At 42.5% G+C, this 20,451-nt stretch overlaps 1 protein-coding gene and 1 long non-coding RNA gene across 2 annotated transcripts in view; one reads left to right on the top strand and one right to left on the bottom strand.

Moving 5' to 3' along the window:
• LOC308410833 overlaps positions 1-13,286 on the top strand; it is a 70,439-nt gene extending 57,153 nt beyond the window's left edge. The window contains exons 3-6 of the long non-coding RNA XR_013974272.1: positions 7,993-8,197; positions 11,377-11,454; positions 12,086-12,260; positions 13,067-13,286. This is a non-coding gene — a long non-coding RNA (uncharacterized lncRNA). The remainder of the gene's footprint in view (positions 1-7,992; positions 8,198-11,376; positions 11,455-12,085; positions 12,261-13,066) is intronic.
• A 157-nt stretch (positions 13,287-13,443) lies between these two features.
• Positions 13,444-19,778, bottom strand: LOC308410832 (GTPase IMAP family member 7). The gene is made up of 3 exons (XM_080904480.1): positions 19,648-19,778; positions 19,125-19,273; positions 13,444-15,585 (listed from the first exon to the last, which is right to left on the bottom strand). Exons 1-3 carry the CDS (start codon positions 19,670-19,672, stop codon positions 14,731-14,733), a joined length of 1,029 nt encoding a protein of 342 aa, XP_080760606.1. The 5' UTR covers positions 19,673-19,778; the 3' UTR covers positions 13,444-14,730.
• Positions 19,779-20,451: the final 673 nt, after the last annotated feature.

Here is a 20,451-nt window from a genome sequence, read left to right as displayed (position 1 = left end):
ACGCGGTAGGAGCAACAGTAGGGAGAGGAGACAGAGAGGGCCTAAATTCAATCAGCTAAAAAGGGAAAAACAGCAAAAACATGATAATCCTCAAAAGGCTGAAGGCTGCTATGCAATAATAACTGTAGGGTTATGTAAGCTGTAGCCACCAATAATTATGGCTCTTTTAATGAAATGACGACTTTAATGTCTCCTCTTTTATTCCAAGTTAATGCGATTTCCTTTTTGCTCATATTTTTTTGTCGTACTATCTTGGCTAAAAAACTGTAGCTCGTACTTCACTTGTGTTTATTTTGTCTTGTCTTAAATTCCTTTCGATTAAAAACAGCTACAGCTGATTCTCTGCTGCAAAAATGCTATCTATGAAAGCAGAAATGGTTGCTTCTTACTAATGGCAATTTAATGACGAGCCGTATTCTGGTTTAGCTCTGTATGATGGTCAGCAGGAAGCAGTTCAGTTTGGAGCACCTCAAGGACCTGTGATCAAGCCACTTTTATTTTCTCAGTAACAACAATTTTCTTCATTGCTATCCAAGCTCTCTGCAGCTGTGGCTCGTCTTACCAAGATGTACTTAATTAACTCAAAATCATTTTTAATATTTGGCAGTCTTAGGTTATTAAACTCTGACGAGCTTCCTCCAAGTTGACTTCTCTTCAGTCAGCCGAAGACAAGCCAACATAAATAGTTTCCTGTTATAATTAGACATTTAAATAGTTATTTGACTCAATAATTGTCTTTCTTTTATAAAATTTTGGCATGTTTGCTAGTATGTTTGTTAACATTTTTGTTCTTGGGTAAACGAAATGCACCATTCTCATTTGTCCAAGCTAAAGCTATCACCAGCAGCTAGCTAACTTAGCTTAAGGTAACGACTGCAAACAGTAAACTAAATCCCCAGTTTGTGTTTTAAATGTTTTTACATTCACTTAAGGAACACCATATGTAATATTTGGTGAGCTGACTTTTGTTACTATTGGATAAAGCAAACATATTTTCCCCTCTGTTAAAATTGCTTTGCTAAGCTAATGTTGACATCTATTGTTTGTAAAAGCAACAGGGACTGTGATGATTTATTTGATTTGATTTGATTCCATCAGCACAGTACCAACACTTTTGGAATCCAGTTATTGCAAAGCACTGACATTTGTAACCAGTAAACTAATTAAGTGAATTAAGTGGCCGGCTTTATCAATATTTCATTTGGATCAATGGTACTTTTCAATATCAGAAGATGCTATAGTCGCATTTCTGCAAATGAGCAGCTTTGATAATTAAAAAAAAATAAATAGAAGTTATGATTTGAAAAAATTGTTTTGGTAAAGGTATTGATAAGCTAACAAAGATTTTGAGACAGCTAGCTAAAAATAATAACATAAAATAGCTTTTATCTCCAAGTTGTTCAATTTTAAAGCTGAAAGCAGATAAATGAAGAAAAAGCTAAAAGTAGTATATGGCTGAAAAAGATGCAAGTATTAAAATAAACAGCTGGGGGAAAAATATCCAGATTTGTCTAAACTGCTTAACAACTCTAAAAGAATAAATAAATAAAATATATTTTTTTATTCTGACCTACTGTCTACATGACGCTGGAAGGTCATGCAAACAGGAAGTACGAGTTTGGTTGGCCACTAGCTGTGTTGGTCACAGTGTCTGGATCTCTCTTTACACCCAGTGCTCTACTTTCCCAGAGCGAAGGGGGCTGAGAGCTCTTCCACGGCCTCGTCGACACAAGCGCCCTGAGAGGTGCTCATTCATTTTGATTAACAGGGCCTTCCTCGCTCTCATCCCGTCCTCGGTGGTTCGCGCTCTCCTTGGGGGAAAAAGCCCACATGGATGTTTTTCTTTTTTTATCCCACATGGTTTTTCACTTCCACAACAGCACGTCATTACCCGCGTGTTTAAACACTTAAGAACAGTTTAAAAAGGAGGGAGAGGAGGTGGCGGTAGAGGAGGAGGAGTGAAAAAACACTCACGAGCAATGAACAGTTCTACATTAACTCTGTATCACTCAAGGGAGCTGTAAAGGCTGCCCTGTAAGCGAAATGAAGTCAATAAATAAATGTGGCTGTTGTCAGATGTCTGGAACCGCTTGAAAGGGTTTCAGCAACAGGGCAGCCCACCATGTTGAAATGAAGGGTGATAAGTTTGGGCGGCCCCGCGGAATTAAACGCTACAACTTGCTGAGTGCCATTGACTAATGAGGGCGGGTTTGCCGCATGATAAATTCAAAAACAAGAGGAATGTTTGATCTGCAAGAAACCACAGTTTGTTGAAAGTCACAATGCCTGCTCAGCTCCGGGTGGGAAGAGAACACCATCACAAGACAGAGGAGGTTTATTATTTTATGCAGATCCCACATGAGCAGCCTCTGATAATGAAACTACTCCCCCAGAGGCCTGCTTTCACTACAGTCAATCAAAGCACATGTGACAACAAACAGAAGAAAGAGACAGGAACTGTCAGTGGACCGCTCCAGTTCATGACTTCATTGGATTCAAATATCTGTCAAAACGCCAACTTGCTGTGATGCGACTGCAACTCTTACTTGGCAGGCCGGCCGCGTAAGAGAAAATATAAAAGATGTGGAAAAGCAGTAGCAGCTGGACGAGTGTTTTGCCAAGTTAAAGCAATTGATCGCGAGGGTCCAAGGAAGAATGGGTGGGTGAGTGGGTGGGAGCATGGTTCAGAGGAAGCGGCAGGTGTGGGGAAGAGAAAACACAATCACATCTCAAGTCAAACAAATCCGTCTCCACTGATGGAGATGGATAGAGGGTCAGCATTCCAATCCTTGCTGGAGATCCCCACCGCGTAGCCCCGGGTCCTCGCTCTCACTGCTGCTGCTGCTGCTGCTGCCACTGGGCCAAACATCTGGACGGACGGGGAGAAAGGAAGTAACAAAGAGGAGTGGAGGGGAGAACGTTTTCCAGAGATGAGTGAAAAAGGTGGGATGAACTGAGGTCAGGAGGAGAGGTGAAAGGTGTTAGAGGAACAGGCATGTTTATCTTGGGTACTCCCCGTGGAGGAGGGAGCCCACAAAAGTGAGCTCGTGTTGGTGGGGGAAAGTTCACACCCTTCTTGTGGCTGCCTTTTATTTCTCTTCATCTTCATCTGGTTCGCTTTGTCTCTTTGGAGCATTTTTCTATCATCATCTGGCCAGCTGAAGGTCAGAGGCTGCGGTAAATGGGGGTAACATTGTGTTTAATCCTTCACCCAACACTTCAGCCTCTTCTATCAGTCATCCTTCACAGTGCAGAAGCCTCTAACTGCCTGCTAAAAACTTTGCTCTTTTATTTATTTATTTTTTCTTTGTGTATTCCCCAGGAGTCCTATAAAAGCCTGTGCAGCTCTTGTTTTCTCTGCAAGTCGAAGGATGAACTAGAGCTCATAAAGAGAAAACTCAGAGGGCACACTGAGGTCCTGGGCTCTGTAAAAGGCGGGGGCAGCAGCTCTGGTGCTGGTATAGTGGCAGTGGAGAGAAATGTAGAGTTATATAGACACACACACACTCCACACCTTGGGAGCATTTGATCCCCGTGAACACTGCACGGCCCGGAGAGGACACGCTCTGTAAATTTTCCTCGCTCCTGCGTGCTGTGTTCTCTGTAACAGCAGCCTGAGCTTGTAAAAATAAAAAATAAAAACCACACACATGACAGGTGCCAAAGTCAGGAATGTAAAAAAAAAAGTGAATGATGAAATATTATCATGGTGCTTGCTTGTTATTTTTCTTTATTTTTTCTTGGTGTCGTGTACTTTGAGAGAAAGCGTGTGCCAAAGTGTTAGCGTGTGTATTCCACGTGTATGCAGTGCTGGGATTTGTTACTTGTGACAGTTCTGGATAGAAAAATATATTTTTTATTTAGTATTATTAGCAAGAAATGGTTAAAATATCAACCTTATGATGAATTGTTATAAGTGATGGACACACTGTCCTATTGGATTATGAGTACTAATGCAGTATTTGGCATAATAATTGGTATGTTACTGTTTTATTTACCTCCGAGCTCATTTACCTATCCTGTTTTTCTTTCAGCTCTTTTATTAATTGTTCACATTTACACCAAAATCCAGTAATATTAGCTGTTTCAGTAGTTTATCTGTTACTTTTAGCCATTACCTTTTTATGTGCTAATGTCAGCTATTTAGCTATTGCTAATAGCTAACAGTTTTAACTTAGCTTAGCTGAACACTTTCAGCAGTTCCCCTGTTTACTTGATATCAGTCTCTTAAGTTTTATATTCTGAAGTTTTATTAATTTCATGCTTTTGCAATATGTAACATTTTCTCTCATCCTCTCTTAATTTTTAGCTAGCTATTACCGTTTATCCATTAGGCTACTCTTAGCTAACAGTGTATTCCCTGTTGACTTGCTGACCTGTTTTCTTGTGTTCTGCTGATCATATAAATCAGCATTATGCATATGTTTTAAACTATATAGTCCAAAAAATATTTTTGTGGGACTGAAAGGTTGTTCAGAATAAGTTTTACTAAACCTCTCAATTACACACTGTTGTGGACAACAAGTAGCCTAGCATAAAATCACATTTCCACTGTCCAAAGCCACCAAGCAAATATGTGAACAAATATATTAACCAAAATGTGCTTGTATGCCTGAGATTTCTTCTTCTAAATGTGCTTAGTTACATTCTGCTGCAGCTTGCATGTGTGTGTTTTTACTGCTGATGGCACAGTGGAGGATTTATTTGAACAGATGTGAACTCTCAGTACCAGAGTGACCTCAGGTCCTACTTGGCTACACTGCAGCTGATCTCTCTGCCCTGGAATAATAACACTCAGTTTAACAGACTGACCTGTGGAGGAAAAAGCTCGCAAACACACTGTCTAATAAGTCGAGGAATAAGTCTACATTTCCTCTCACAAGTTAACTGAATCTCTCTGTAACCTTATCAGAGCGTGCCTTGCTGCAATGTGGAGTGCATATGTCAGGGCATGTCCTTGTCTTCTGTGAAATATCTCAGTTACAGTAACCAGACAGTACAGTAAAACCAGAAGTTATATTCCTTTCAAAGTCAGATATATGGCTCGGGATTTATACTCTCATTGACTGAAAATGGAGGGTTTTATACCAAATGCACTGCACATTAACAGCGTTGAGCATGAGTTAGAGGAGTCCAGAGGTTGCCGACAAGAGCCATAAAGGAAGTGAATTTATGTCTCAGAGTGATACAGGCGGGAGGTCAGAGTCAGAGTTAAGTGTGTAGGGTCGACAAGGATGAAGAGACAGCAATGTTTGGATAGAGGACAGGGGAGAGTGATTCTAATTTATACCCCACTAATTGGAAACAGCAGAGTCCTGCACCTGAATCACATTTTTGGCCCTGTGGCCAGCGCTAGGCCTGGGGGACGTGGGAGGGCGATGAGGGCTTTGGGGGGGTGGAGGGATGGACTGGAGGTTAGGGTCAGTGTCAAAGGCAGCATTGTTGTTTCTATCCCTGCAGCCAGGACAGAGGTTTTGTGGTGTGTGCGTGCATGTGTGCAGATTTGGAAACGCAAGATGCCCGTGTCTGAGCAGAATTAGTGTGTGTATGTTTGAAATGTTCTGGGGGTCATGTTGTTGTGACAGTCTTGAAAACACACCACACACACACACTAACGAGGCCGGAGCCAGAGTGAGGACCACCCTGGTGCAACAGAGCGAGAGGAAGGAGGGGGGAAAATCAGCTTAATGTGTCATGGTTTCAATCTGACACGATCTAACATATGACATGGCTGGACTTCAGCAGTCTTAGCTTCCTAGTTAAATAAATATGACAGCCTCCTGAGGTAATTACCATGCTGTGACCAAGTTGAGTCATAGCATCCGTTAATTATGAGATGGGCCGTGTGATTACAATCCCTTTTTTTTTTTGTTAAATCCATGCTGCGAGTGAGTTTCTGATGTCTGTAATATTTCAGTGAGTGATGGTGTATTCAGATGTTGGCTGTGACTGGGGTCTGGCTTTGTGCTTAAAAGTGAAGTAATCTTGGAATTTAGATTGAAAAAACACTGACTTTGCTCGATGGGCTTCATATCGGCACGATCTGTTTGCACTGCTAAGCCACAAGTCAAATCCGGGCCTATGCCAGAGATTCCCACCCAAGGGCACTGGCGCTGTCCCACAAGAAGGTAGTTAAGTGAGGTCCATGAACTGTATATGAAAGGTGACGCCACCTGTGTGTTTGTGGACTCGAGATGAGCAGTTTGTCTGTGACTATCTTATTTCATTTCATTTTTTTTCAGGGGGTGGATCTGCCTGAGAAAAAGTAAAGAAACAATCCCTCATACTGAAGTGAGCTGTCAATCAAAAAGTAGCCAAAACTTAAAGAATCCTCTGTTTTATTATTTATTTTACTCTGAATGGAACCATAATTGATAAAATGAAATTCATAGTCACTGAAACTTGTAATTATTGCTTAAGACTACAAATTAATTTAGAAGGGCCATAAATAAGGTGAAAATTTAATTTTCTAATAGTTTTCTACACAATCTGCCACCAGAGGAGTCGCCCCCTACTGACCACTAGCAACAATGCAGGTTTAAGAGACTTCCACATTAGCTTCACTTTCATCTGTCTTTTCTACACATTCTGAGTATCTCAACTAATTTGGAAAAAATACAAAGTATGTAATAGATATTGATTAAAATATTCAGAGAGTCGATACATTTGAAACATTTGCTACATTTGAATTGCATGAAAATATGACTGAATTTGAATGAATTTGGCTTGTAGTGTAAAAACATTTTGAAAGCCCAGAAATAGCAGAAGAGCTCTACATAAATGCCAGTCTATTTAACAATATATATAACAGAGTGAAATGGGGCAAAATAAATTTGTCTAAATGAGCCCATTAGAGTAAGGTAGCTTGCGGTCGGAAAGGAGCACTCAGGTTTTTCTGCTGAAAAAAAAAGGGGGTAACACGGGCTCTGAACTAGAGATTTATGCCTGTTTTTCTAACACTGCTGTGTGTCTTTGTGCGTGCGTGCTTATGTGAAAGCAACGCATCAATTCAGTGCTAAGTGACGAGCTGTCAGCTTTCACAAAAGGACAGACAAAGACCCCCTTAATACGAACGATGCACAGTGCAGATAAACACACATAAACCCCGAAAACCAAATTTCTTGAAAAAAAGGGGGAAGAAATGGCGGCTGGATTTAGACATATGGGGAACATATTGGTGGCGGAGATCTGATCACACGAGTTTCCTCTGAGGAGAAGAGAATACAACAGGATTTAGATGTGGTGGGGGCTGTTTTGTTTCCCTTTAAGTGTGTGTCAGTCGTCTGCCCTCCTTGAGGATGTGAGAGAAAACGTTTCTCTCTGCTTCATCGCTCCTCTTGATCGACAACTTGATAGCCTGCGCACATGACTGAGTGTGCGCAGGCCAGAAAGACACACGCGCACTCGTCCCACTGTAGTGGTTTGCAGAGAGACAGTTGTCCTATGATACTGCTTTTTTTTGTTCTTTCCACCTAGCATGTATTCTGTTGACTGAGCTCTGAGCGCACATCAAAGCCACCACAATCTGTCTGTTTCTCTCACGATTTGCCCCCCCACCACACCACGTCGATCTATGACTGAGCACAAACCATGCACAAACTAAAACACATTTGTATATGTGTATGGTACGGGAGGGACTCTGCATTTTCTTTGATCACTGTTCATCTGACATTGAATTAGTTCCTTTGTAGCGTTCAGAAACACGATCGATTTGTTATTTGACGTTGAAATCCTTGATTTTAAAATAGCCGCTCGTATTCTTTCCCTTTGACAGATCATGTTACTTTTTTGTGTTGAAAAGACACAGAACCAAAGTTAGTGCGTGCGGGGTATCCCCAGTTTTTTCCTCGCTGTCTTATCATTTCCACATTGATTCCACTGCCCTCTCTGGGCTGAAGTAAAGCCACTGCAGCTGCACATCTTAATCTTACTTTTCCCTTCATCCTGCCTGTCATGTTTACTCCCTGTTTCTCTCCCTCCTCTCTTCTGCAGGATGCATGGTTTCAAAGGGACCACAGAACAAATCAGAGGCCCATCCCTGCGCACCAATGGCCTGTCTCTCATTTCAGATGGAGATTGAAGGGCACGTCTGCTCTGGGGGCGCCCACCGCCCTGAGGGCCTCTGCGTCTCCCCTGCGTGAGAGCTGGACCGCTACACGCACCAAAAAACCCGTCGACCCCCGCAATCGGCTGTCTGGTGAGCTCAGTCGCTGGAAAAGCCCTAAAAAGCCTCGCCTACATCCCTTGTTAGCTCAAGGCCGTGTGTGAGTGGAGTGTGTTTTGGGTTTGGCGTCACTTTGAAAAGATATGACAATAAACGGGCCCTTGAGCAGGAGTTATTATGTGTTTGGCTGAGAAGCGGGAGCTCGTGTTGCCTCGACGGAAGCTGGATCTTTCCCAGCGTTGTTTTGAGGTGCTTTGGGTTTGTTAGTCATAGCTTACTGTAAAGTGCCTCCTGAGACGCTCCTATTTAGAGATTGTTTTGTGCGCCTCGACTCTGAAGTGGTATCACGGGCCAGCTCCCCTGGCTTTTTCCTGGCGGAGGATGTGTCAGGCTTGTATGCATCTGCAAAAAAAACCCAACAAAAAACCTACAAAAAAAACCAACCGAGGCCACAGAAGATCAAATCCAGGTTTGGACGACGCATTGTATCAATGCGAGCTGTGGCTCCAATCTCCCAGAGTATCTGTCTTCAGCTCTGGTCTTTCTAGGCCTCCATTAAGCTCCTCTAGCTTTCATATGACACGCCGATACCCATCATAAGCTGCATGACAGCATATGGACCTGAGTGACATTTGATGTACGTGGCAGGAGCGAGTGCAGCTCCTCTTTGCGTCTCCCATTCATGTGGTGGAGGGAGGATTAAGACTTGATCCAATAGAGCAGAAGTGGAGGAGAACGAGCCGGGGTCAGATCTGCCTTGAATTAAGTCAGTGTTGCAGCAGGAATAATACAGTCACCTCCCCCAGAACCCAATAATACTACTGAAGGATAATGTGTGTGTGTGTGTGTGTGTGTGTGTGTGTGTGTGTGTGTGTGTGTGTGTGTGTGTGTGTGTGTGTGTGTGTGTGTGTGTGTGTGTGTGTGTGTGCTTGGCCTGTGCCGAGGCTGCGACCAAACCACAGGCTGGTGTCCTTTACAGAGAATAGGGGTCTCTGTTGACGGTTCAAACACAGCCCGCGGCCCCAGCTTCAAAAAGGCCCCCAATCATCGCACCCACTTACAGCCAACGGCGCATGTCACTTAATGTGGACCACACTATCCATCAATTATGGTGACGCTCAGGGGCCATCTAACACCCGCACCGCAGCTCCGCGTAGTGAGTTGTCTTCTTCTCTGACTGAAGCCCCCCTCCAACCCCTCCTGCAATCCTCAAAGCCCATCTGCTGCAGGAGGTGCAGCGTGAGGCCGCTAACTCCTCAGAGCTGTCACACCAGCAGAGCTCAGGCTTTTCTGCTTCTTTCATCCCGCGATGTTTCGCTCCCTAAAGCTCATCCTCCTGCAAACGTGGCCTCCTGCAGTGCGCTTTAATAGCTCACTTCACCCCTTTTCTCATTCTGATTGTCATCCTTTTTGCACCATTCCCGTCATGCCATAGATTCCCTTTGAAGTGTCCCAACAGTAGGCTTATCCGCACGCCTGTAAGACACACGAGCCCGTGACCTTACCCTCCTACTAGCTGTTTATCTGTCCCTTGGCAAGCGAACTGAGTCAAACTGGAACTCATTTATCGTCATCCGATTCTGACATGTTGCCACGGGGTATTAGTTAAGCCCCAGTGCCTTTTTGGCATCCAAGTGTCAGAACGTATGTTAAGGTTGTACGAGTGAAAATAAATGACTCAAATGTGGCGACCATATTGGGAAGTTCTCTTTTAACAGACGGATGCCGGCGGGGCGTACAAACCTGAACCAGACCGCACATCCGAGTCTCAGCCCTTTTCCTCTTTCTCCCGTCTCCAGTCGCTGTCCGCACAGGACATCTTCCTCTGTCACATCTGGAGGGGGGTGTGGGCGAAGAGGCTCGGGTCAGGCCGGAGGGGACGAGGGGTGGCTCTCGTTCCGGCCGATTCGCCGAGCTGTCCTCCCGCTCGAGTCAGCTGCTCGTACACGTGCAGAAGCTTTGGTGTGCATTCATGCGTGTGTGTGTGTCCATCAGAGCCCTAACCACAGCAGCTGCGTGTGATTTTGTATTCATATCATCTGGGGGGCTTCTTTCTTGTTGTAGTTTTTTTTCCCTTTCCTTCTTCTTCTTCTTCTTCTTCTTCCTGTCTGTGCTGACACCTTGTTCTGTGCGCTGGAGGCCCTTTATGGTCAGATCATGGATGGGAGCTGCTTCGTGTCAGCTGCACTGCCTCTATTTCTGAGTTTCCACTTCATCTGGGAAATAGTGCACAGACGCTTTTCTATTTTCAGCAGTGTTTCAAATTTAGGAGAAAGGACATCCATGCTCTTTTTTTAATAGCTCATCTTTGTCTTCCATGTTATTTCTGCCATTTTAATTTCTTCTTCTTTTTTGGTTTTCAAAGCAGTTTTGGTATGAAGTGTTACTAATTGACATTCATGAAGGTTCTCTCATATTTAAGTGCACAGCCTTAATTCATGCATTTCAAAAAATAATTGGTGGGAAAAATTATCCCGTAGCTCTTGGATATAAAATTTCAACTAGTTTAAAAAAATGTTTATAAGCCATATTTGAGATTTTCAGTAATGCCTATATTCATGTACTGCAGTTAGTAGAGCAGTCTGTAATGGCAGAGAGAGACATGGTACTCAGAGAGTTTAAAACTTTGAGAAATCCTTTTTAAACCTTATTTTTGAGAGACAATGATCAACCACTTTAGGCACCTTTGACAGCTGATCACATGAAATGTTTTAAGTCTGCTCTGACCATTTAAATTTGAATTAATTTAGGTAATACTCCAAAATAGCTCCCCAAATATGTGCCCACAGGCAGGGCCGAGTGGGAAGACTTTGATAATAGATTGCATAGCTGATGAGTATAGTGTCAGACGGCTCACTGTAACTACCTACAAAATACTAAGTTTGTAAGAGTTAGTAAAAAGTAATAAATCACAGCTTAAATGGTTTAAATACAAATGTGACTAAATGATTTTTAAAAAAGAAGCGTTTGGAAAATATGTAAAATGTTAGAAATCAGTCAAAAAACATCTGGTGAATTTTAAAGCTAACATAAGAAAAATAAAAAGTCTGGACTCACTGTTTAAAATTTTACATTTCATATTTAAACACTTTAAAATTAATTTCTAACACTGCAGTAATTACATTTTAAAATGTAGAAATAATTAAATGAAGCATCACATAACTTTTTCTTCTTCTTCTTCTTCTTTGTTTAATGATTATTTCCTATCATAGTCTGGACCCGCTGTCGAATACTCCCCGCTGGACACACACAGACACAGACGCACAGTCGGACGGGGCGAGCACTGCTTGGTAAACAATCGCAGCCACACATGCTCACGCTAGGAAGGAACATGAAAACAGCACTAATGGGAAAAAGATGAGAGGGCTCACAGCGAGCACACCCAGAGAGGAGGAGGAGAGCGAGCCGGCAGTCGGACACCGCTCGCTGCCTCAGCCCTGCATGCCGGCACACAAAAACAGCCCTCAGATAGAAAGATAGTTCCTGAGGTCACACTGTTTAAAAAAAAAAAAAAAAAAGGAAAAAGATTGGTGGGTTAAAAAGCACTCAGCTGATTTACAGCCTCTGTGAACTCGTGTGATTATTTTATCCGAACGTTATATTATTATAATTTTGCTGTACTACTTTATTTCTTTCCAGCTATTAGAGCTAAATTACCTTAAATTATTTTTGCTTTTTTGTCAAATATATTTAGAATGTTTTATTTACCCACAAATTCTTCCAGTTACAATCTGGCAAACAGTCATATTTATTTGTAAATAAAAAAAAACTAAATAAAATTTTAAACATGTTTAACCACTTGCCATAATGGTCGTGCGCTGTTCCTGTAAAAAAAGAAGAAGAAGAAGGACGGCCTTGTGCTGTGAGGGGAAAGAGTGTGTCATCTTGTTTATTTTCCTTTGGTTTGCTGTCTTTTTCCAGGCCATGGGGCGCGATGATAACAAAAAAATATTGCGGGCGTCCGTGTCTTCACAGCGGACTGCCCTCCCCCACCACCACCACCATTACCACCACCAGACTGGATCCGACGGGGGACCGCAGGGCCCTCGCAGCAACATTTTTGCCGTGAGGGAGAGGAGCAGAGAAGTTACCGCCTGTGAGTCAATGACGGCTCGCTGCTGATTCCCCTCACATGTTTTGCTTGTTTTTTGGGGGCTTTTTGCTTTTTTCATACAGGCACAAATCAGCTCCCCTCTCTGTCCCAGTGAGGTCTCATCCTCCAGAGTTAATACTGGCCGCCGTCACAAGCTACGGAACTGGTCTTGATTAGTGCTACTGAACTGAGATACTTATGTACGCCACATCCTTCTGGAAAAACAAAAAAAAATAAATAATAATTACACTCCCAAAAAATTCTCATTAATTTTTCTCCAGACTTCCAACTCCGTCTCCGCGCTCTCTGCCTTATCCGTGGTGTGTATCCACTAAGACTGAATAATATTTGGACAGGTGTTCTTTCATATACATTCACTTGAAGGAGTCTAGCGTGCAGTTTCATAAAGCAGGGGGGAAAAGAAGCATATCCTGGTGAGTGGGTTCTGAAGTTGGTGCTGTATGCTGTAGTCTGTACTGTATGTGTAATCCCTAACAATAAAAAACTGTTTAGCACTAATTTTCCTGTACTTTTAAAACCTTTTTTTCCTCCCCGTTTCAGACAAGAGGAGGCCACATCTGGAAGACAGATGTAGTCCCAGAGCTTGTTCTCTCCCTTTGACTCTTGCTCTCTCTCTCACTGCTTCTCACTCACTCTCTCTTTCTCCTGTCCTTCCCTCCCTCTCCTCTCTTTTTGGGAAACATGAGAGCCGGGCTAATTCTCTCTCTCTCTCTCTCTCTCCCTTTTTCTCCCTGCCTTGCTCTCTCCCTCCCACCCTGGCCGGACCACCCACATTCGGAAACGCCTAGCTGCTCCTGAGGCAGAGCCGCCGGCAGCTTAGAGAGACCAAGAGGCAACAGTGAACAAGAGAGATGTAAGGACGGGCCATGATGGACGGTTTAAGCAAGAGTGTCAATTACTGCCGTGTCAAAGCCATTGTGTGCTGCTGAGAGAGTCTGAGGGACTCATCTGCTCCAGCGTGAACCCTGGGCTTTTGTTCCTCGCACCACAGCTATCTATATCCATTCATTTTAATCTGCAGTATGGTAGAAGCCATTGTAGAAAAGCATCTCAAGAGAACACATACATACTACAAGTAACCACAGCTCATCTCTGTGAAGAACAATCACTTCAGATTAAAAAAAAATCACACTGGAGTGTACTTAAAACAGCAGCTTTTATTTGCTTGGTAGGCAGTAAATGATTATCTTTCAGTTCACCTCAGAAAACTTCAAACTTCTATATAAAGGTCAATGTCACCACCTTGTGGATTCTTCTTGGTATTGCCTCCTAACAAAAGTGTTTCAAGCCTTCCCTGTGCCCTCTCTAAAAAGCATAAAACAGGTTCAGGAGTTGTTACTTAATGATAAATAATTTCTTTAGAGATCAGTAATAGTCCACTCATAAGGACGAGCTGCTTGCAAGGTTATGAATAATCGATTTGGCTGTTGTATGATATCCTTTTTATAGGAAAGTTAAAAGGATATTCAAAATTTTCACAGTAATGGGTTTAGATGCAGTTAGTTTGACGAGCTAGTGTAGCGCTAGCTCTGCACTCTAGGTCAACTCTTTTAAGCTTGTTGATTTTTACGTTTTCGCTGACTTTTTTCATTGACAGAGGAAGGGAGGGAAAAGGGAGGGGAAAACACAAACAAACACAGCAAAGTCAGAAACTAGCTTGTGAACACAGCAGCTTAAAAGTTTGACATTTTCCTCAGAAGCTGATGGAGATCAAAAATAGAGCTAAAAGGAAAGGCAAGTTGGACAGAACCAGCCACCCCCAAATAAATTTTATTATGTGTCTTTTCACTGTGTCAAGAACCAACTATTTGCCAACGTGAAAAAAAAAGAACACTGCTAGCAAGCTTGGTTAGAAAGCTGCATTCATCAGGACATCTCGGATGCTCTGTTAGGTCCCAGTCACAGAGGCCTCCACAACCAGCTGATAACTAACGGTCTTTAGGAAAAAAATGTGCATTCCCTGATCAATTGGCAAGTGGCTGCAGAAGGTTGCGTGCTATCACTAGTTGAAATAAGGTGTGTCCAGTGCTCCACTGAAAACCTCTGATTACTTTGGTTACAGCAAACTGCTGCAGTCTCCCACAGTTTGCATGGAAGACAAGTTTTCGCTACCACTCAGTGGTTTGTTTACAGACGAGATGGCGTCTTCATGTACTTGAAGTACAGAAAGAGGCAAAGATCTGAGTCATGCCGACAATATTGAATACTAAGCTAGCAAAAAAGACAGCGGCAGTTACATTTGAGAACATACCAGCCGAAAGATTTTTCAAATCCAGCAAACCCGTAAATAATTGTCCTTATTTACGGGTTAAAACTGATCTATAAAGCATTATTTGTAATCAGGGAAACATGTTATTTTGTGTTAGTGGGTAAGCCCACAGCCCAGTAATACAGTGGTTTGTGGAACACAGTAGAGTGGCTTTAAGGTGCAACTTAAACATGAGATTGCTTCTCATTTAGTTTTCTCTGTTTTTCTTCGCCCCACTTCAGTAGCCACAGACCCCACTGTGGCCCCAACCATACCTCCATACGTCCCTCCCACGAACAGGCCGACCAGTGACCCCAGCAGCGACTCCCTTCTCACCAGAGAGGACAGCCACCTAATCCACCCAGTCAGCTTTTCCCACAAGCCCCCGAGGAAAGACGGAGCAGAGGTGGAAGGTGAAACATCAGTAGAGGGAAAAATGCTATCTACATCCATATTCAGGTCACCTATGCTCCTCTCTGCTTCTTCGCGGACCTCTTCCAATTCTTCCTCATTCTCCAGTTGGGAGTCTGTGGGAGACACCTGGTCATTCAGCTCCTCTCTTCTTTGTCTCACTATCTCTGCCTGCCTCTCTCTCACCCTTTCCTCAGCCTCCTGGTACAGAGGGCAGCTAAAGTGTAAACCCCCACTCTTCATAACTGCCTGCTCGACTTTCTCCAGCAGCTCCTCCAACGATGTCCTTCCATCTTGTTCTCCACTGCGGGCTTCCAGGGTGTGGTAGCGCTCTCCACATCTCTCCACCAGCTCCATTAGGTCCTTTCGCCATGTGACGAGGTATTCTTCCAGCTGCTCGTCCTCATCCAGCACATCTGTGTGGGTGAAGAGTATGATGGTATTTCTGCTTACAGCAGAGGAACCAAAGAGCTTCTTCAGGACATCCAGTGCCTTGGCCTCTTCATCAGCCGGCTGGTTTGCTGGGACACAGAGCAGAAAGGCGTGTGGTCCAGGGCTGGATGAGGCAATGAAGGAAGAAATGTAATTTCTTCTTTCCTCTGAGTTACAACCTGAACCGTACCAGGCTGGACTAGAGACTATCACCACCTGCAGAGACGTGACAGAAGCATAAAGAAAAAGCAATTACAATTGATTACAATGCACCTGTTTAAAAAAATGTCTGTTATTTACAAAGATTTTTTTTTTTACTTTGGTATTCTTAAACTGAACTCACTACGTGAATGAAGTTCAGTCTGTGTGTGCATGGCAATTCCAAAATTTCTTCACAAATTTCATGGATATTTACACTTTTATAAGGATTAAAGTCAGTAAATTCAGAGATTTACTGAACACATTTTTCATGTTGGAAACAAAAGCACTGAAAAAATATGAAAAGACTGAACTACATTGGACTGCACTGTTGAGATACCTTTGCATCTTTATCTATAAGTGTGTTTAGGACTTACTCTTGTCTTAATAATACACTAACTCTATAGCAAACCCTAATATTACAGCCTTACAGAATCCACTACATGTTAGCATCAGTGGTTCTGCTGATCCACTGAAAGTTACTACAACCTGCAGTTTGCTAGCTCCCTTTGACCTGTAAATTGTTCTTAGATGTCAGAATTTGAATTGCAGAAGCCAGTTTAACACAGATTTATGGATCAATCTGTTACCAGTGAAAGCTATGGAACCAAGGAACAAATCTCAGGGCTCAAACACAACTAATTCAAATTACTACTTGAGGCTGGCTCCAAAAGCGAGTCGATCCTCTGCTGTTAAAATACTCGACTCAGAAATGAAAATAACACATTTACAGCTAAAACAGTTTTGGTCTCAAACATTTATTCACATCCTTATAACAATTGTATGTTTGTATAATCCACCTATTTGAATTTTTTAAGGCTAGTCAGTTGAGTTCTTGCTTGTGGCCCTTTGGCCTGTTTTTAATAGCTTATCTGACAAATAACAAAGCTTTCTGTGTGGCACAGCCCGTCCGAGAAGTGTGCACTCCAGTTTTGGTTAGTAAAACTTGAGTATTTTATTAGTTTATTACAAGGCATTAGCCAGTATCTCTGTTCATACAGTTTACAGATGCAGGTTGGCAAGCAAGCTTGTTAGCATTAGCTTATGATACAGAAATTCACAATCTTGACCTAATACGGGCACTTCTGACTCGGAAAAAAACAAAAAAAAAAAACATTGGTGGAAGCCAAACCCTAATGTTAAAAAATTAAGATTAAAAAATGTGGGTCACAACCACAGTGGCTACATCCATCTTTTATTTACAGCCTGTGTATATCTTAATCTCCCTCCCCTTCATCCTCCTGTCCTTGTCCATTGTCAGCAGTTCCTTCACACTAATAAATGTATCTTGCCTTGTTTGCTTATATTAGAATTACACTAGGCAAGCATTTCACAGCAGTATCATCCACTTTGCCTTCCTTGGAGGCTGTAAAACAAATTTAACTGCATTGACCACCCAGCAGATTCAGGTGTTTGTTTTTGCTTTGGTGTGAAGGCTAATGGTAGAATTACTGAGCCTATTAACCACATTTGTTTGTTTTTTATATATATAGTTGACCACATGAGAGCAACAGCTGCAAAGTGATGAATATATTTAGTATCAGTGTGCATCAAGATTTCACACCATAGAGTACATATAACAAGGCTATGATTTTACAACTAACGCGTTAAAACAAACCCAGGTCTGTTGGCTCAGTTTCTTTTGGCTGGTGCGAGCGCTGTAAACCAAAGCCTTGAGCAGATACGCCCCGAGAGTTTCACAGTTGCTTATTGGTTTTTTTTGCAAAATTTTGAAACCCAGTCATGCTTAATTTTGTGGGTTTTCTTAATCATTTAAATGTGCCTGGTTGGTTAAGCACACATTTCTTTTTTCCTGTGAGGTAAGAAACTCAAATGAATACTGCAAACTGGCTTTTAAATGCATTCGTGCTCATTGTTGCGTCTGAGTACATCAGATTGCATTTCAGATGAGAGGATTCAGTGATGTCGACATGCAAGAAGGTGTTTACAGGAAATGCCACTGGACAAAATTCAGACCGCATCTATCATCTGCACGATTAAGCAGCAGCACGTTAACAAGAAGAGAGAGAGAGAGAATTTATTAGGAGTTACATTTTCTTTCACACAAACATGTTTCTGTTATTAACCATTGTAACCACAGGTGTCGCCAAAACAACCAGAAATGGATCCTTAATATTTATCATGTTTATATGTTTTTAAACATATATGTTTAAAATATTAACACAAGCCCTTAAATCCTTCATGTAAATATGCCACACAGACTAATTTTCATCTGCAGTCAATGGCAGGTTTATGGCAAACATTAAGACAAACATGAATTTGATGGTCAGTTTGTCGTCTTCACCACTGTAGCTGACAGTTCTTCAGCAACCTGCTACTTGATTTTAGCATGTAGCTGTAAACCAATCAGGCATAACATTTTAACCACTGTCAGGTGAAGTGAGTAACACTGATTATCCCTTGATCGTGGCAGTTTTTAGTGGGTCCTGACTCCTGCCCACCACCAAAAGCTTCAACAATGAGCACATGAGCACCAGAACTGGACCATGGAGCAATGGACGAAGGTAGCCTGGTCTGATAAACCACATTTTCTTGTACATCACATGGATGGTTGGCTGCGTGCGCATCCCTTAACTTAGGAACATCTAGGCTCATGATGCACTGTGGGAAGAAGGTGAGCTGGCAGAGGCAGTGTGACGCCTTGGCCAATGTTTTACACGCAAACCTGGGATCCTGCGAACCATGTGGTTACTTTGACATACCTACCTAAGCATTGTTACAGAACATGAACACCCTTTCATGGAAACAGTATTAACTATGGCTGTGGCCTCTTTCAGCCGGATAATGGACCCTGCTACCAACCAAAAATGGTTCAGGAATGGTTTCAGGAGCACAATGAGTTTGAGGTGCTGACTTGGCTTCAAAATCCCCAGATCTCAATCCAATCAAGCATCCGTGAGATGTGCTGGACAAAGAAGAACAATCAATAGAGCCCTCCCCCCTTCACATTTTGATGCTAGATCAGGCCTTCAGGGGTCTAGTGGAGTCCGTGCCTCGATGGGTCAGGGCTCATTTTGGCAGCAAAAGGGGGACCAACACAATATTAAGCAGGTGGTGATAATGTTATGCCTGATTGTTGTATAATCATATTATGAACATACATCTGGCAGGTTACAGTAGGTGGACTAAATGTAGGTAAATTATTACTTTATAGACTAAACTTAAAACTAAATCATATTTAATCTAAATTGTAATAATTTTGTCTGAAACAGGCCTCTTATGTAATGAGACACTGAGTCTCAATGACCACCATTATAAAAAAAAGTTAACCAAAAAAAAAAACATAAAACAACAGAGGACCCAAAATTGAACCCTGGGGTACTCCGATATTAATGTTAACTGTTTAGGAAATTAACACATTAATAGATAATAAAGTTTTTGTTTTTTTATTGACATTTATACTCATATTTTAAGGTATTGTATTTTGTAAACATCTGGCTATAATGTTTCAAAAGCACAAAAGAGACATGCAGACTTCAGAAATAAGCAGGTGAACTTATAAAGGACCACAGTCCATACTCGTCAGTTATTGTTACCTGTCTGCCCGCGACTTCCCCTCTGTGTTTGCTGCACTCCTGGACAGCATCATCATCTGTGTCCTGCTGGTAGTCTTGCAGGCCGAGGATTTTGCATATTGCAGTCTTCTTCCCTGCCCCACTCCGGCCCAGCACCACCAGCCTCAGCTCTGCTCAACAAGAGAGAGAAAAAAACGTTTTCATGACACGCTGCACTTATTTCATACACTGAAGTGTGCTCACTTTAAAGGGACCGAGTTTTTAAATTCACTTATAGCCCAAAATAACTGCCATGTATAAGCTGTCTGCTCTTTATCGTGCGAGTTGTTTACAGAGATAAGGCCCACCCTGTTTGCCGGGTGTGCGTGTCGTAAGCTCGTCTGCTACATTGAGCTTTGAAGCGTTTCACCTCAGCTGGCTGCGCCCTTTGCAGCTGCTGCTTCCCGTAAACCGACCGTGGAGGAGCCGCGCCCCTAACTTTCCTTTCTTATTTCATGGTTTCTGCCCCCGAAACGCCACATGCGAGACAATTTATCAAACCTACCTGACTGTGTAGCAGATGCTGACATTTCTGTTCCTGCTCGCTGTCGTATGTAGCGTTGAATCAGGCGTAAACACACACTTCCTAATTCCTGCGGGCTGACTCAGCCCTGCCTCTGACACTGAAGTTCACTCCGCCAGAGGTGAACACAGCTCCATCTGTTGTGGGAAGTGTTGATGGCACCATGCGCACATCAGGGCATGGATGTCGGCACCGAAGTTTACAATTGTTAACTCGGGGGGAATAATTTACTCAGTTTAACTGGATGACTTTATTTATCAAATGACCAGTTGGTTTTTGAGCATAGACTTCTTACTCATAAGGTAAGACAGATAAGCCATTTATAACTGCACCAATCCATCTGCTGTTAATGCAAATATCTAACCAGCCAATACTCAGTGCATTTAGAAATGCAGACATGGTCAATATGACCTCCTGAAGTTCAAACTGAGCATCAGAATGGGAGAAGAAAAGTGATTAAAGTGACTTCGAACATGGTCTGGATGTTGGTACCAGACGGCCTGGTCTCAAACTGCTGATATACTGGGATTTTACCACACAAACACCTGTAGGGTTTATACAGTTGTCTGAATAAAAGAAAATATCCAATGACTTAGTTAACTGTAATTTAAATAATTACAGCCACAGTATGCACAAGATCTGACTAAACAACGCATCAAACCTTGAAGCTGATGGGCTCCAGCAGCAGAAAACCACACATGGTGCCAGTCCTGTCAGTTATGAAAAAGAAACTGAGGCTACAGTTCACCACAATCAGAGAGTAGTGGATGGTACCTGGTCTGACGA

Source organism: Rhamphochromis sp. 'chilingali' (assembly GCF_963969265.1).
Source record: "Rhamphochromis sp. 'chilingali' genome assembly, chromosome: 15".
NCBI classification, from domain to species: domain Eukaryota; kingdom Metazoa; phylum Chordata; class Actinopteri; order Cichliformes; family Cichlidae; genus Rhamphochromis; species Rhamphochromis sp. 'chilingali'.
The sequence above is the reverse complement of the archived record's forward strand: the minus strand, read 5'-3'. Positions and strand labels throughout refer to the sequence as shown.